General features: G+C 42.1%; 1 protein-coding gene across 7 annotated transcripts in view; it reads left to right on the forward strand.

Annotated features, from left to right (window-relative positions):
• Positions 1-18448, forward strand: part of PCDH15 (protocadherin related 15) — a 605264-nt gene that overhangs the window by 246559 nt on the left and 340257 nt on the right. For all 7 annotated transcript variants that reach the window (XM_061635350.1, XM_061635351.1, XM_061635352.1 and 4 more), the window contains exon 9: positions 14782-14890. In XM_061635350.1, the coding sequence (XP_061491334.1) occupies positions 14782-14890 (109 nt within the window). The remainder of the gene's footprint in view (positions 1-14781; positions 14891-18448) is intronic.

Raw genomic sequence — 18448 nt, forward strand, 5'->3', positions numbered from 1 at the left:
TTTCAGGAAGTGTGGGGGCAGGAGAGAGTGGAAATACTGTGCAAGTCAAACATATTTGCACATGCTGGGTAACTAAGCAACTGGATGGGAGTAAAAATGTAAAATTAGAGGGTGGGGGCAGAAGGAAACAGCAACACTAATCCTTCCCAGAGGAACGCCTGCTTGTGTGAATGGAAAACAACGGATTTAAAGCTACCATTGGGCACGAAGTGTGGACCTTGCAAATCTGTTATGACTGTAAAAGCAGTGTATTTGCTACAAAGAAATGCCCCCATGTGGATAAGCCCTCAGTTTCTACTTCAATATGGTTGCTTTATAATCTCTTGGCAGCTGGATCCCTATGTAATTAAATTGAATAATTGTCTTTCTCTTTACCATAATAATGGATTAACACAGGTCAAGAGGAATATATTGTTTTAAAGGATAGGTAGCATTGTAAAACAGTAGTATTATTATTCTTTTTGTAGTAGTGCAGCAAGGGGTTGTTTGATGGTGCAAATTCTCTGATGTTAAGTAAGATGCATTCTTATGCTGAAAGGTTAAAAGTTTTTGGATTAAATACAGCCAGTGTTGAGCACTTTTAAATGCCATTCAGTTCTCTTGCTTAAATCGCTTGCATTGCAACCAATGCTAAAGTGTTTAACACTGGCTGGAATGTATCTTTCTGTTTGCAGTGCTATATGCACACCCTTGTTTAATTTTAAAAGGTTCATTAAAAACAACAATGTAGCACTTTGGGTTTTTTTAATGGCAAGTCAGATTTTAAGTTGAACCACTGGTCTTCACTTGTAGGATTTGTTATAGCATCTCCAGTTCATAGGAAACTAAATCTCAACAGCTACGACAGACTCCTTCTGCACCAGAGACTCTTGAAGCTGCTGCAGTTGAGATCCTTATCACACATTGCATTATTCATACAAATGTAGATATGAGGGAGAGTACCATAAATTGGCAAAAAGGAGCTCAACAGGCACAACGGAAAAGCCCAGTGAGCAAATTTCACTACAGTTATTATCTGATAAAATCAGAGCTTGGAAGTAATTCATTAGGAAAAATGAATTACTTGTAATTTATTACTTTTTTCTGAGGAACTAGTGGGTAGTTTCTTTACATTTGGATTGTAATAGAATGAGGAGTAATTTTATTGCTTTTGAGCTGTAATTGTAATGTTTCCAGCGATACTTTTGGGTGTTACTTGGGGGTGGAGCAGGGGAAACATTCTGCTCCTCTGATTCGTGGATAAAAATCACATGCTTCTGCGCAGCATTGCTCTACCCTCATGCTCTATGGGTGTTTAGGAAGCGGCGAGGGAGGAGGTGAAGACCGAGTCAGGGGTGGAGTGGAGAAAAAATGGTTAAAAATGGACGGTGGTGGATAAGAATGGAGGGAGACAGGAACTGGAGGGCAAGGAGGCAGCAGCAGAATGGACATGAAGAACTGCGGAAGTGAGAGACGACGACTTGTGTGCGTGTGCATGCGAGGGAGTAGCCCTCCCTGGTCACTTTGCTGCATTTGCAGTTTTAACTTTTTTGCATCCCAAGGGAAAATGTTTGCTTTGTGGCAGGGCAGAGTTTGGGAGGTGGTTGAGTGAGAGAGGCTATGCTTGCTGGCTGAGAAAGAGTGGGGGGTTGCACGTGGTTTGGCTTGCAAAGCTTTGAGCGGTGGTGTCTGACTCTCTTCCCTCCTCCCCTCTCTCACCAGCAGAAAGATGAGAGACCACCACTGCTAGCTAGCTGCCCAGAAGTAGCAGGGCTGCTGAGAGAGCAAGGAGCCCAGCCAAAAGCCTCCGCACAGCCGTGGCTTCAGGATGAGCGAGGGGCAGGCAGAAGTTGCAGCAGCAAGCAGCCAAGGTCCTAAAGAGCTGCTGCTTCCTGTTTTCTTTCCTGCCCTTCCTTTCTTCCTAACAACCAGGATGCATCTTTGTCTTCTGAGGAAAGTATTCCTTGGAAGTTCTTTTCTGCAAATTTAAATATCCCCCTCCCCATGGCAAATGCAAAGAGTTCCAAACAGGCACTTGTTAAAAATCATTGTATAGTTAACTAACAATACAATATATATGAGTCTACTCAGAAGTAAGTCTATATGTTTAATGGAGCTTACTCCCAGGTAAATCAAATTGGGTGTAGGATTGTACTAATTAGGCAAGATAAGAACTGGTTGAAGCCTTGAAGCTGTACTAATTTGTGTGTGTGTGGGAAGAATATGACACTTTATAGTACAAAGATGCATCAATCAACCAAGTAAATTCTCCTGTGCATGGAAAGATGATATCAGGTGGGTAGCTAGCTCCACCTAGCTGTTGAAGGCAGAAAGAGCGCTGTTCAGGAACCCAAGTCAAGGCTACTTAAACTTCTGTCCTTACTGCCCAAGGTGATCAAATCTGAATTTGACATTCCCTTGCAATTTAAGAAGTCAGTCCCTGCTGCTATCAAATATTATATGCTGGAACAAATGATCATGGGTCAGCTAAAAGTTCCTGTAGTACTAGCCCCTATAGTGAATTTACTAAATCCATCCTTGAACCCAAAAGACTCAGATGGCCATCTTAAAGACACTATAGAAAGCAAGATGGATCAGGGCCTCAGAACAATCCATGAGGCTAGTGCCTTATCAATCCGGGCAGTGTTGGCTTCCTCGGTGTTCACAAGGGCGTCCCTCCTCTGGTTGGAAGACTTGCTGAATGGCCCGCAACCGGACCCAGCGAGAGTCTGAAAATCCTTACTAAAAGTTGCCCGGGCGGTGACCTTCATGGCAGATGTATCCATAGATGCTATGCAATTTTCAGCTAGGTCTCTCGCAGCTGGTATTTTTACTAGAAGGACCCTTTCGTTGCGCCACTGGGAGGCGGACCCAGATACGCTGCCCTGGCAGGAGCCCTGGAGTCAAAAGAAAAGAAGTCAGTGCCTTCTACCAGGAAAAGAGAGGACAGAAGATCCTTTCAGAGATCCTTCCACCCTTACCAGACAGCCCAGTCCTTTTGTGCCTCCAGACAATCTGGAAGACCAAAGGATGGCCGGCCCAGTCAGCCCTTGTGGAATAGACAATCCATCCAGGCAAAGGGCCAGCAACGCTTCTCCAACAAGGCTGGATACAGGATCCAATCATGAGGGAGTAAACACCAGTTCTGACTGCAACACTACTCCAGAGGGAGGTCTTCAGCGGTTCGCTCATCAGTGGAGGGATATATCATCAGACCAATGGGTCCTATAAACCTTATGGCATGGGCTTCTTCTGGAGTTCACATTACCACCACCACCGAGATTCATACCATCCCCCATATTGACATCTCTGGTCAAAAGGGTGAGGATTCAACAGGCAATCTCCTACCTACTACAAATTGTGGGAGAGATTTTGGGGAAACTACTCTCTCTTCTTTACAGTCGTGAAGAAAGATGGCTTGTTCAGAGCAGTGTTCAACCTAAAGAGCCTGAACGAGTATGTCATTTACCACAAGTTTCGAACAGACACCTTAATGGTGGTCAAGGAAGCCATGAGACAGGGGGACTTCCTAACCTCAATCGACTTACAAGAAGTGCACCTATATGTTCCTATTTTCCAGCCATATAGACACTATCTGAGGTTTGCAGTAGGGGAAGACCACTTCCGATACAGAGCCATGTCCTTGAAGCTGTCGTCTGCTCCCAGGGTATTCACAAAGATCACAGTTACTCTGGTGGCATACCTCAGGATGCAGGGGGTTCATGTATACCCCTATCTGGACAACGTCTTGATCTGCCCCCCATCGCTACACAAGTCTTGGGAAGACCTACATGTCACCCTAGCGTCTAAAAGACCACAGCTTCCTAATCAACCATGCCAAGAGTCAGTTGATTCCATCTTGCTGCATCACCCATCTGGGGGCCACAGTAGACTCCAAGCAAGGAGTTATAGCATTGTCACAGGGCAGAATAAGCAAGATAAGCTCAGCAATATTATCCATCCTTGTTTCCTCATCAGTGGATCCTATACACCCACCCTTCAGTGGGTGCTGCTCCCATTTCAAAGCAATATAGCTGCCAGGCAACACCGATGGTTGAGGTTATCAGCACTGGTCTGCCAATCCCTCCTATGGTGGATACACAAGCCCAATCTTCAGAGGGGTGTCCCCTTCCAAGATCCTACAAAAAAGGGGTCAAAGACCAAGATGCTGGAAAATAGGAACTTTTTAATTTTTGATAAAACCCAACACGTTTCAGCCTGTTATCTACAGGCCATCAATATCAAATTTGATATTGGCACAGTACAGAAAGCGATTTGCTTGTCTTATAATCTTATAAGCTATTATCCCCTGATGAAGGCCTGTAGATAACAGGCTGAAATGCGTTGGGTTTTATCAAAAATTAAAAAGTTCCTATTTTCCAGCATCTTGGTCTTTGACCCCTTTTTGTATTCTCTTTTGGATGCTAGCCACCCTCTGCTTATTCCCTTCCAAGATCCACCATGGACTCTCATCACCTCAGATGCCAGTCTTGCAGGCTTGGGGGCCATATGCAATGGTCAGATAGTTCAGGGGACTTGGATGGCTCAGGAGTCCTTACTCCCCATCAATCTCCTGGAGCTCTGTGCAATTTGTCTGGCATTAAGGCACTTTGTGGGATCGAGACAGTTGGGGGCAGTGCTTGTCAGAACAGACAATGTCACAGCCAAAGCCCATTTGAACCATCAGGGAGGCGCGTGCTCTTTGCAGCTCCAACAAGATGCCTTACTGCTGTTTCTGTGGATGAAGACACATCTGGACTCAATCATGGCAGAGTACCTGAGAGAGGAGAACAACAGGCAAGCAGACTGGTTGAGTTGGGAGTAAGTCCATCAAGGAGAATGGAAGCTCCACCCAACGGCTGTCCGGATGCAGGATTGGGACCCTGGGAGTTCAGAGGATGATGAGGAGGGGGGAGATGTTAGTTTCCCAGAGTTGCAGGAGGGAGAGAGGACAGAGGTAGAGATGTCTGCCGACAGAGACCTTGAGAGCCTGGTAACCAGGGAAACAGATGGCTCCCAGAAGTTTCCCACACCCTCCCCTCTCTCCAGCCCAGAGCAGTTAGAGACTGAAAAAGGAGGGGTTCCAATTCCCCCTCAAGCGGAGAAAAACCTGCCTGACAATTTAAACCTTCTACTTTAGAAGAAGAGAAGGCCATGCCCCCACCCTCACCTCGTTCCAGGAGGCGTCTCAAAGTAACAAGGGAAAGAGAAAGGAGAGGTTTAGAACAGGGCGCTTTGAGACGAAGTGAGAGAATTCGCACCAGAAAAACCCCTTTATAAAGAGTGGGGGGAGCAGAGTGCCCCTGTTCTGTCACCTTTCTTCCATGTTGCAGGTTCTTGTTTGCAGAAGTTGTTCATGCGACGGAGGAGTCTATGTCTGGAAATTACTTTAATAAAAACTGATTTGCTTTCACCAAGTGATCTGATTCTTGAGTCCCAACCTGAACACGACAACGGCCTTTCAGGAAATCTTGGATCACTTTGGGAGAGTCAACGTGGATCTGTTCGCCACGCACCTCAGTTGCCAGGCAAACAGATTCTTCACCAGATATGCCAAACAGGCGGCAGAAGGGATAAACACTCTGACATCCCCATGGCCTCCAGGACAGTTGTATGCCTTCCCTCCAATCCCAATCATTCCCAGGGTGATCCAGAAGATCCGAGCCAAGAGTGCAACAGTGCTGCTGGTGGCCCCATTCTGGCCAAGGAGATCCTGGTTCCTCAACTTATCAGTGGTCCAGCTCTGGGAGATTCCTCTGAGGAAGGGCCTGCTAGGGCAGCTACACCACCCAGATCCGGGATGGCTGGCTCTTCATGTATGGAAGTTAAGAGACGATGCTTGCTAAAGAAGGCCATCCCACCTCCAGTGGTAGAGACCATGATGGCATCTAGATGGCCGTCCACCATTTGGATATACAAGGGGACTTGGAAGGCTTTCTCGGTTTGGGCACAGAAGAAGTTGCTTCCTAGGAAGGCAGGTATCAATGAGGTCCTGACCTTCCTGCAAGATGGTCTATCCTTGGGGCTCAGACCTAACACCTTAAAGCGTCAGGCCTCAACTCTGTCAGCGATTCTGTCTAGATCCCCAGAGAATCCTCTGGGTTTCCATCCCTTCATTAAGCATTTTCTACAGGGAGCAACACTGTCCGCTGCACCCACAAAGCACTGCTATCCAACTTTGGACTTGCACAAAGTGTTAACGGCCCTCCAACACACACACCCCTTTGAGCCTCTCAGCAGTCTCTCCACCTACCGTCCTTTAAAGTTGTGTTCCTCATGGCTAGTACCTCGGCCCAAAGAGTGTCTGAGTTGAATGCTATGTCTGTTGATAAATGTTACTGTATTTTTCATAAGATAGGGTAGTTCTCCACACTGTCCCTTTGTTTCATCCTAAAGTGTTGTCTCTCCTTCACTGTCACCAGGAGCTTGTGCTCCCTTTTTCTGTCCTTCCCCAGTTCATCCCACAGAGAAGGCTCGGCACTCACTGGACATGCAAAGGGCACTAAAAGTATATACTTCAGGTATATACTTCAGGCCCGGCCTCCAAGAGGTCTTCTGTATCTTTAAAAGTTTTGCAGGGGGAAGGGAGAATTCCACCTTGTGGTTTTTCCCATTACAATGTTGCAAGAACACCTGCACTTGGCTGACTTTCTCTTCTCCTAAAGATACAGGTTCAGTCTCAGGCCCTGAACCTGGCAACCCTATTTGTGAATGCCATGACCATTGCCATTCCCTCCCCCCATTTATTTTTGCAACAACTCTGTGAGGTAGCGTAGGCTGAGATAATATATGTACATAAGCAGCAGCTGGTAGTTGTAGGTGGTACAGCATTAATAAAGTATAGCCCCTGAAATGCTGAAATATATTCTGGTGGAGTCCAGTCCTGTATATGTCTACTCTGAATTAAGCCTCATTGAGTTAAATAGATTATATAAGATTGCAGATTAATTTTTACCTCTGAAAGGAACACACTGTCAGACATAGAATTTAAGAGGCATGCTTTTCTGGACATGTTTGAAACAGGTGGGTAAGTGGGAAGGGAGTTGTGCTAATCTAATTGGGTCATCAACATATTGCCCTCCAGATGTTGTTGGACTACAATTCCCATCAGTCTCAGACAACATAACCATTTCTCAGGGATGATGGAAATTGTAGTCCTACAACATCTGAAGGGCACCGCGTTGGCTATCCCTGGTCTGTAAGGCCCCACAAGTAATTTTTGTTGCTTGTTGCAATATTTATTTGTTTGTTTGTTTGTTTAATTTGTATCCCGCCCTTCCTCCCAGCAGGAGCCCAGGGCGGCAAACAAAGCACTAAAACACTTTAAAAACAGATCGTAAAACACATTAAAACAAAACAGCATTAAAAACATTTTAAAAAACAACCTTTAAAAAGGGTTTAAAACATTATTAAAAACATATTAATAATAATTGCTGTTCACCGCCCTGGGAGCTTATTGCTATAGGGCGGTCTAAAAATGTAATAAAATAAATAAATAAATAAATAAATAAATATTAAACAATTCTGACACAGATGCAGACTGGGATAGGTCTCAACTTAAAAAGCTTGTTGAAAGAGGAAAGTCTTCAAAAGGTGCCGAAAAGATAGCAGAGATAGCTGCCTAATATTCAAAGGGAGGGAATTCCACAGGGTAGGTGCTGCCACACTAAAGGTCCGTTTCCTATATTGTGCAGAACGAACCTCCCGATAAAATGGTATCTGCGATACATATAAGAACATAAGAAGAGTCTGCTAGATCCAGCCAGTGGCCCATCTAGTCCAGCATCCTGTTCTCACAGCAGCCAATAAGATGCCCTTAAATGAAGCCCACAAGCAGGACCGGAGTGCACAAGCAGCACTCTGCTCGCTTGTATTTCCAGCAACTGATATTCAGAAGCATACCATCTCTGACAGCGGAAGTAGAACTTAGCCATTATTGCTAGGTGCTGCTGATGGCTTTATCCTCCATGAATTTGTCTAATCCTCTTTTAAAGCCATCCAAGTTGGTGCCCATCACTGCTTCTTGTGGTAGTGAATTCCATAGTTTCACTCTATGCTATGCAAGACTACATTTTTAATTACAGCAGAAGGGATAATGTTTATTCTGATGGATTACTTTTGATATGTGCATTTTCTGTTTACCTCTGTTATGTCTCTTAAGTTCTACCTCTGACAGTTCAATCGTGCATACGTGATTACCCAATGAATTCAGTGGGACGTATTCCCAGGTATGTATGCACAGGATTAAGTTGACCAAAAAAATTACCAAGGCACCTGGTAAAATACTAAAGTTTGCATTTTTCTTTGATGATAGGGGATTGCCATATTGATAAAAATGTGCTTTAGTTGAAAGGGGTGCTCTGTTGTTCTTTGCAGCCTGTTCAGTACTGGTGACAACATAATGACATTCCTTGTCTGACGTGCTCTTTGAGCAAAGATGAGACATGACAGAAATGTATTGTAAAAGCAGTATTTCAAGTTTAAATTTTATTTTGAGTGAAAAAGTATACGTGTGTTGGGCTATCACCATTGCTGGGGTGGGGGTGAATGTGTGATTCTGCTATGCCATTCTGTTAATCTTATGGATTTTTTTTTATTACCCTCTGTGTATGTGTGTTTATTTTTAATGTAGTTTTAGGCTACTTAATGTAGTTTTAGGCTACTTAGAGGTGCAGCAGCCAAGGCCAGCATCTTGTAGGCACTCCACTTTTAAAAAAAGTAACTTAAGTGTAATTGTAGTGATTACTTTTGAGTAACAGTAATCAGTTACTTTAGAGCAATTGTAACTGTAATGGTAATTTATTACTTTTTTGAGCCATATAACAGTAATTGTAATTTATTACTTTTTAAAAGTAATTTTCCAAGCTCTGGACAAAATGCAATGTTAGAAAATGTGTACTAATAGTTACCCCCACCAGCATATTGTCTTTAGCAGCGCCATTCAGCGTAGCAACATGAAACACAACACAATATAAAACAACCAACCATTGAATCACCATGAATACCTTCTTGCATTTCTGAGCCTGAACAATGAATCTGTACTGTAATGACATGGGTAAGGACACCTGTTCTGACAGACTTTGTGGAGTTTACTTATTCTTATTTATTCACTCAACCGTAAAGAATGGACATGTATGTCTTCAAAACATATTATATAATTTGACCATAGCAACACTGAAGCTCTTCAATAAAATGTGTTATACCATACTTTAATACATTCAGATGTTCCTTAGCCAGTTGAAAAATGTTATTGTCAGCTGAAAAACAAAATCTCTATAACATTTAATATTTCCTTGACTGCAGTGCTTTTCAGTAGTGTCAGTTTACACATTAACATGTGAATCGTCAGATATGACTTCATCACGTGTAGAATAACCCAGTCATAATGAATATTTGAACTATCCCTGAAACATTGCATCTTAGGGGTTGCACACACAGTTGCTTCCCTGTCAAGATCATGCATATCGATCTCAGCCTTTACAGGCAAAAATAGTAGGTGTAGAGAGAGCACTAGTCTTTCCACATCAGGAGAGAAGAATGGTAGTATAGTACACTCAGTGCCAAAGAACTACTCAACATTGATATTTTTGTATTAAAATCTAGATAGCACTTATGTATGATTGCAGTGGAACTGGTTGAATAACAAAAGTTGAGTGTAGGCTTCATTGTTTTTCTAGATGAGTGACAATATTTGCAAATTTTTATACTGCCCATTAACAATGTTATTGTACCTTTAAAAATCATAAAAAATAAAAATATAACATGGACATAAAATCAAAAACAAGTAAAAACATCAGAATAAAAGCACAATAAATCTGACAGCAGAGAAAACCATAGTGCCTGTGATATTAAAAGCACTAAACCATATGTTTAAAGAGGCAGAATCAGGAAATTGTTGTGTTGCTGGACAATAGTAAGTCTATTGGCCACTATGGGTATGAATTCTCTATCTTGTATCCCTTGCTTTAATTGCACTTAAATTGTCCTGATAACATGACTTAATTCTGCTTGGGTTTTGTTTGGTTTTGGTTTTTCAGAGTAATAAAACGTTCTGGAAAAAACAAATTCTCTAAAAACATATACATAACTGAAAGAAGATCCATACTGTTTATTTTAACCCAGTCCTGATTCTGTGCTTTGGATGTAAGGCCACAATGTGCCTTCAGACTTGAAGGAAGAGGTTCACTTGAGTTTTACAAAATGTGGGGACAGCCATCAAAGGGAAAAAATAAAGACATCATTCACAAAAATGGCTGTTGCCCTAAGGGTCCATGGAAGGAGTGAGCTTTCCCTCCACCAACTGTGGATGTGGATGTGGGTTTTATTTCCCCCATGGAGGGAAATCTTGGAGACAGCACTTGAGGAGGATGCAAGATTTGTATGGCTGCCTGCCTGAAAATAACTAGTGGGGGCTTTTTGAAGGCAGCATGGAGCCTTTGAGAGTTGCCCCTACAAAAACCACCTTCCTTCCAGACCAGCCAGCTTCACTTTGGACCACTTTGCAGAATTTTTATTTATTTATTTATTGCATTTATATCTCACTTTTTCTCCAAAGAGCTCAAGTACATAGTTTTTACTCTCTCATTTAATTCTCACAACAACCCTGTGAGGTAGGCTAGACTGAGAGGCAGTGACTGGCCCAAGGTCACCCAGCGAGCTTCATGGCTGAGTGGGGATTTGAACCCTGATCTCCTGGGTCCTACTATAACCATTACACTGGCTAAACATGCTTAGCTTTGAAGGAGATCCAAATACCTCTGAAGCAGCCTATCTTGATTTGGTATTCAGGCTTTGTCCGAAATAGAAGTACACCACTACTGCTTTGTTTTAGATTGATAAATACCACTCTTAAGGGGAAATCATGAAGGATCTTTCATATAAATTCCAAATTCTCCAGTAAAATTTAAATCTGACGCTATGATAGAAGTTCAAAGTCTACTAACTCATAGCATATGGGTTCCAATTGGTGCCTCTAAATAAACACTTTGCTGTTTATCTTCCTGTCCTATTATGTGACAAGTATATAATGCTAAACTCAGAAGAAATCTGCTATTTAAAATGGTTTGGTTTCCCAACATTCCATTTGTGAAATTTATGACTCATTTTGTGCTTTGAGTAACGCCAAGCTATTCTTGCAGGGGTGGAAATGTGCTTAAAACTCAGGGGTTTTAAATCTTGTTACAGGCAGTTCCTTCTTGTGGCTATACTGCTGCATTTTGACATTAGCCTATATGTATTGCAACAGTGGGATTGCAGTTAAAATAACTTCAGACTTAAAGCCTCTATTTTTTAATCTCTCCAATGTACCACCTATTAAAGTAGAGTGAAAGTATAGCCATAAATCAATCACATATGTAAAAGAAAAGAACTATTTGTCCATAGCTAACCCTGCCCCATGGCTGAGAAAAAGGCTATTTTTAACATAGAATATAGTATCTCTGGGTATGCATATAGTTGATGAAAAATATACGTCTAGTAGTCGAAGTAATCATAGGATGTTTTTTAAGGTTGCCCCTCTGAATGAAATCTGTTCTTATCTCCACTGTAATTCGCTGTAATATTAAAACTGTTGTGGATAAGTTGAAATTGTTTGGAAACAGTAACAAGGGATTGATGTTTCGGAACAGAGCTCCCTTTTAGTCAATTGCTATAAATGCTTACAGTCAAACATCAAGGGCAAAACAGTCAAAATGGAGGACAATGAGGAATGTGACACCAGAGCTGTAGTACTGGTATGGAAGACAGCTAATTTATCCATATGGAAACGGGACCCTCAGTATGAAATGTCTACCAGGCTAATGAAGCTTTTTTTGTTTCTCTCCTTCTCCTCATGCTGGATCTGAGTCAGGAAAGCAAGGAAAAGAGGAATGGGAAGTGAGGGGCTGGGGGGGCATAGCTGAAGGAAGGTTGAACTTTGTCACCAGCTGTGTCGTCATCCTAGGATATCCCAGGCATCATCATCTTGATGGAGGCTTGGTGGAGACTCTTCTGTACCTCAGGACTTGTCCATTTCCTATAGTGCATAGGCACTGGGCAAAAACTTGAGAATAGCAAGCAACTTACAGGCAACTTACAACCTCCTTCATGGTCTGTCTAGTAGGAGTCTGCAGGGGGTTGTAGGATACCCATATTCGTCCATGAGCTAGAATGGGTTAACTTCTTATTATTGTTACATAAAATGGTTCTTCCCCTCCGAATTTTATCCTCACAACAACCCTGTGAGATAGGTTAGGCTGATAGACAGTGACTGACACAATGTTGCCTGGTGAGCTTTATGGCCGAGCAAGGATTTGAACCCTGGTCACCCAGGTCCCAGTCCATCACTCCAACCATTACACTACACTGAATCTTACTACACCACCACAAGTATCAACCTCTGCCTTGTACTGAATATTCTTGCTATTTCTGTCTAACAGTTTCCAGTTCTGCCCAGCAGACAGGCTGAGCAAATGACTTGGGTGGAAACAGGCCAGTTGAAAACAGTTTGGCATTAAGAGGGCAGAGTGACCTAAGTGTCACTTGCTGTGCATGAGCAAAGACCTTTCTGTTGTTAAAAGAGACAACTCTAATTTTGTGTGGAAAGTCCTAGCAACAGAAATAAGCCTGCACACTTATTAATAGACAAACCCCATCACAAGTTAAAAGCATCTGTGTGGGGGGGGCTGGGAGTCATGTGGACGGGCTCCACCATTGGTACACCCACCAGCCATGCTTCTGCTGACTCTGAGAGGGGCCCCTATGTTCTTTCTAACATACATGCATAGAACTCTTCCATACTAGGAGGGATCCTAGGCCAATCAGGCTCTTCCCACTTCTCAGGGAAGAGCTCTACAAGCATTTGCCTGGATCTTACACAGCATGAACCCCAAACCCCCTCATGAGTGTACTTTTCCCCCACCCTGAATATCTTCTACTTATAACTTCTATGTTTGTCAAATATATAGCACTTAGAAAAGTTCTCTTAATCTACTAAAAATATTGTTATGAATATTCAGCTAAACCAGCCAGCCAGGTCTGGCCATCCCTTCCTTCTGTTAGTCAGATTTTTGGTTAATGGCTCAGTGGATGGAGCAATGTGTCTTAATGGAAGCTAATAGGCGGTAAATAGCAGAAACTTCCCAGAGATGTGAAAATCATCAGAAGGGGCAGAGGATTGGATGGCATACCTTTGCCTTCCCAGCTGATATAAGCAAGAACCCTGTAAGGAAGAGGAAATTGCTGTTTGGAATGAATTGGAGAAAGAGACAGAGAGAGCTGTAAGATAAAGCATCTGGGAATGTAGAAGGTTCTCTCTTTAGAAATCTGATGTTGGAGCAGTAGATTTGCTTTCTAAAAGTATTATGCTGTGCCTTTTCCTATCAACTTTAATGCCTTTGTATAAACTCAAATTTACAGGAATGCCTTTCCAGTCATTTCCCCTACCAAAGGGAACCAAACCTGTATAATTGATATCCCTGGAACTTCTCACCACTTGGGGAAGTGCAACATAGAACAGTATGATGGCAGAAATGCATGTAATTTGCAGGATGCATTTTCAATTGTGACCCAATAGCCAAACCCATGTTAGTTTTAATGGCTCTAGATTGTGCCTAACGTATTCAATACTGCAAAATGATATGCTTGTGTAACTGTATTCCTTGTGTCCACCATAGACCATTACTGTGTACACATTCAATACACACAGTAACTTGAGTTAATATTAAGCAGAACCCACTTTGTAAGCATTTATTTATTTATTTTTATTTATTTATTTTATTCTATTTATTAATCGCCCATCTGGCTAGATTTACCAGCCACTCTGAGTGATGTACATAACAAAACATATAAAACAACAGAATATCAGAAAGCAAACAATAAAAACTGTAACAATAAATGATAACTAAACAACAAGGTAGAGGCAACTCAGTTTCAATAATAGGGTTCTCGCCTGTATGGTCCGAGGTGTAACTAGAGATGGGAGTTCCTGATGTAAGTCTTCCCACCCTGGCATAAAACCAGTGTGGGAGATAGTCCATTTACAAAGTCAAAAACCAGCATCTCCCCCAACTCCAGCATCCAGCAGTTCCAGCGAGGAGAGGGGCGGAACAACCAGCCTCTCAAAAATGAAACTAACAGAGCAGTTCTTCTTAGAGAAGCCTCAGTGAAGGGGCCAGAGTGTAAATGCCGCCGATATCAGGCAAGTGGATGAATGTTGTATGGAAGGGCGGCGGCCGCTGCAGGGGCGCTTCCCGGGCCTCCAAACCGCCTCTGAAACGCCAAAAGATCATCACAGGAACCGATGTCCTCCAGGATAGGCCACAACAACGGGCCCGCCGAGAGGCCGCAGTTCCTCCCCGGCTCTGGCTCCAGCCGGCCCAGCGCTTTCCACCACAAGAGGCAGTGGTGGCCTGATGTACATAGGTCCCTGGGTCATATTGATAACGGGCATCCAAGTCCCAGTCAAATAACAAGGGAGGCAGCATAATAAAAGGGAGGGGGGGTTCCCCTGTATTTTATGTGCATTCCCATGCTTTGTAACCATCAACCAAGGGAAGATTGCCCTATAAAAGCCATCGGCGGTGGGGCTCCATTGCCCGTCGCTGTTGCCTCTACCGCCATATTGATTACATGCCTCTACCGCCAAATTGCTGCCCTGCAATTACTCTTTATGTTACTCTTTATGTTTCTTAGTCATCAATAACCTGCCTCACTACCTGCCTAATCCAATCCACCCTCCAATCCTCAGAACCAACCGAACCAACCCATTACAATGGGTAATGTGTAATGTGTAATGTAATGTAATGTGTTTAATTTTCATTCCAGGCACGTGTGAACCCAATCAATGTCACACCACCTATACAAGCTATAGATCAGGACCGAAACATCCAGACTCCTTCAGATCGGCCAGGGATCCTCTATTCCATCTTAGTTGGTAGGTATTTGATAACCTCACTGTCTTTTACAATCAACACTGTATTACCAGCAGGCAGGCAAAGATTAAGTGGGGCGTAGAAACCTAAAGCAGATTCATGCTGAGTCTAGTGTGATAGCTGCTATTGTTCAAGGATTTTTATTGTGCAGTTTCTTCTTATGGTTATTTCCAAATTGGATTGCTGCTGTTTGAAGATTTAGCTTTCTTTTGGGGGAGTTGTTTCTGTTTTTGTTTTTTTGCCTCAAATAATAAAGTGCGTTAAATTAATCCGAGGAAATGCTTGTCCACATATACAGATATTGCTGTTACGCTGTGTTGAACTGACAAAGGAAATACAAGAGGCATAACAATCAGCCCTTTTGGTTGCCACATTTTTTTTTCTGAGCATAGAAAAAGTAGGTTTTGAAAAATTCATAGGGTTAAGGGAGTGAGAGTAGCTCAGCAGTAAAATACATACTCAGAAAGTCCTGGGTTTATTCCCTGGAATTTCCAGCTAAAAGGATCAGAGATGATGGGAAAGACTTCAGACTGAGGCCCTGTAGAGCTGCTGTCAGTCATCATGGGGCTAGGTCAGGCATGGGGAAACCTGTGGCCCTCCAGATTCTATTGGACTCCAACTCCCTTCAGCCCCAAATGGCATGGCCCTGATGAAGGATGATGGGACTTGTAGTCCAACTTCATGTGGAGGGCCACAGGCTCCCAGCCCTAACTGGATGGACAAATAGTCTGGCCTAGTAACTTCCTATGTTTCTCACTTCCTAATGAGGCTAGCATCACCTCTATTAATGTCATCGTTCTTTGTTTTGATCTCTGCTCTGTTACTTTGGATAGATAAGCATATATCACCATATATTTCTTCCTTATTGCACTACTGCATTCTGTGAGCTAAGATGTTCCATTGCGAGAGAATAATGAGGGAAGCAGAAACGTTTGCACTGATGCAAGTTTAGCTGAATACCATGTGATGCTCAAGACTAGAATAGGCTTGCACAAGACCACTTGCAGCATTGGATATCATATCATGTGTGTATGTGATGTTGCGTCCAGGATTTGATGTAGTAAGGTGAGAAATAAAGTTACAATTCTGCTCTAGCTTCGGCAGCAGAAGCCTCTGCAGCAGTTAAAGACTGGGCTGTCAGATAGGTTTGAATCAAAGATAAACTACTAAATTGTGTAGAGCATATTCATGCTTGAACTGACCAGTAACTGGGACCTAGTGATTAACCCAAGGTATAATAGGATTCTGGTGTGTATGTGGGGAGGGGGGAGTTGACACTATCACATATAAAGATATCCGATAACTTAATTTCCATTTGAAATTAAAGGTGGGTCATTTAATTATAGCAAAGCAAGGGTTCTAAAGCAGAGTGGAATAATTTGAATGAAGGCAGTTTAAATTAATACTATAAATCATGATTTAAATAACCAGGACAGAAAAAAAGTTATTTGAATAATTGATTTAAATCAAGTTTTCCATGTTGTACATTGTCTATTTTTGAACAAACGGGAGCACTAATTAGTTCCAAATAAAACATATTGGTTTGCAATTAAATAGAGGCTTTATGCTACCTAGGAGTGCATGATCTTTGTGTGGGTGTGTCTTTGTGCACACACATGTTATTAGGTAATGTCTGTTTCGTTCTCTGTGTTCACACCAAAGAACATTAAGCAAGACTATTTACCTGAAATGCCAACCTTCCAGAAGCAAGAGCTAGACATATGGAAAGTAAATGTCCATGATATTTGGTTGGTAGTCACAAATATTCATAATTTGAAAACTGGACAGAATGCAGGGCGCAGGCAATTGTGCAGCATAAAGCAGGGAAGATGAACCTGTGGACTTCCAAATGTTGCTGGACTACAGCTCCAAACATCCTTGTCCACTGGCCATGTTTGCTGGGGATCATGAAAAAGCTGGAGTCTAACAACATCTGGAAGGCCACAGGTTCCCTGCCCCGGCATAAAGATTACTCAGATGGATTTGGTAGTTGATCCTAATGAGATACAGGATGGAGTATTCTGGAACTTAACGCCTGGGATTTTTCCCAATTTCTTGCTTCCAGGACGAAACCAGTATTAATTAATACAAATAATACATGATGTATTTCATCTTATTCCTGATCTCAACAGTGATACCATTCTATTATATACAAAAACAGTCTATTTGATCTGCTTCATAGAAGGTCATGGATTCCATTTTTTACAATTAACAAGTTTATATTAAATTCAGATTTCATTTTAGAGAGACAGTTTTCCTGATCTTTAAAAAAAATCCTATTTAAATAAAAAAACCTCAAATTTTAAAATCATCCTGTTTTTACTTTTGCTGTACATTTTTTTCCTCTGCTTTGACTTTTCTTCTTTCTCCTGTGTGGCTGCTCTTGTGTACAACATAACAAACAGCACACCAAGACACATAAGTACAGTTCACCCAGATATTTAATGCTCCTTGCTTACATTGATCAAAGTCAGCAAAACTGTTTTTAAGGTTCTGCACTAAAACTAGCATTATTAGTCATTCTGTTAAGGATGTAATCCTATTCACACTTACGTGGGAGTAAGTCCCAATGAACACAATAGGACTTACTATCAAATTAAAATGCATAGGATTGCACTGTAACTGTAACAGAAGTGGCCTTTTCTTTACAAAACTACACATGTTTATTCAGAGGTATGAATGCCTAGAATTGCAGCCTTCTAATACATTGTTGAAAGACAACTTATACATTTAAATAAAAATGTATGACTATAATTGCTACTCTCATGGTGACTGCAGTTGTCATATGTTAGTCTTTTGGAGCTTTCAGCAACTCACAACAAGAGAGTTATCTGGCAGAATATTCCCATAATGGTTAATAAGTGAATATTTCCTACAGCACTTAAATTCACCCAGGGTAAGCATCCAAAATTGATTGTTCTACTTTACAAGTAGGAAAATTATTAAGTTAAGAAATCATAGTTACTTTTGGAATGCAGTAAAATTGGAAATATAGCCACTGTAAGCCAATGGGAATCATGTTTTTGATCCTTGGATGTAACTCATAGAACCAGCCCATTCTACTGCAAGTGCATGCTATGTTGTGACAGCTAAATGAATGAGGGCAACAGAGGTTGATCAAACAGCATTTTACCTGTGACTTGGGGAAAAACATTTTGTATGGGTTTATTTCCTCTCCAGATTATATATCTGGTGAAGCAGAATGTCTGTTTACATGGCTGAAGCAGGTTGCTTTGTTAAGTATTGTATGGGGAAAATGAGTACTTCTCTCAACATCTAGCCAACACAGGGCTTGTTTACATGGGACCCAAGATCCACATTAAAAATGCTGCTTTTTCCATCACGATTGATTTTGACAGTTCACATACTTCCGCCCTCGCTACGAATAAATTGGCTGTTTTTCTTTGTAGCATTCACACGCGTGTGCGTTTATTGCTATCAGCGTTTCCTTGTTGCCGCTCCCACACATTAGCATGTTAACTGTGGAGGCGGGGAAGGGGCAGTGTTTCCCTAAATGAAGTAGTAGGCGCTTGAAAGAAAGGGAATCGCTCCCACCCGTG

Source organism: Rhineura floridana, chromosome 7, assembly GCF_030035675.1.
Source record: "Rhineura floridana isolate rRhiFlo1 chromosome 7, rRhiFlo1.hap2, whole genome shotgun sequence".
NCBI classification, from domain to species: Eukaryota; Metazoa; Chordata; class Lepidosauria; order Squamata; family Rhineuridae; genus Rhineura; species Rhineura floridana.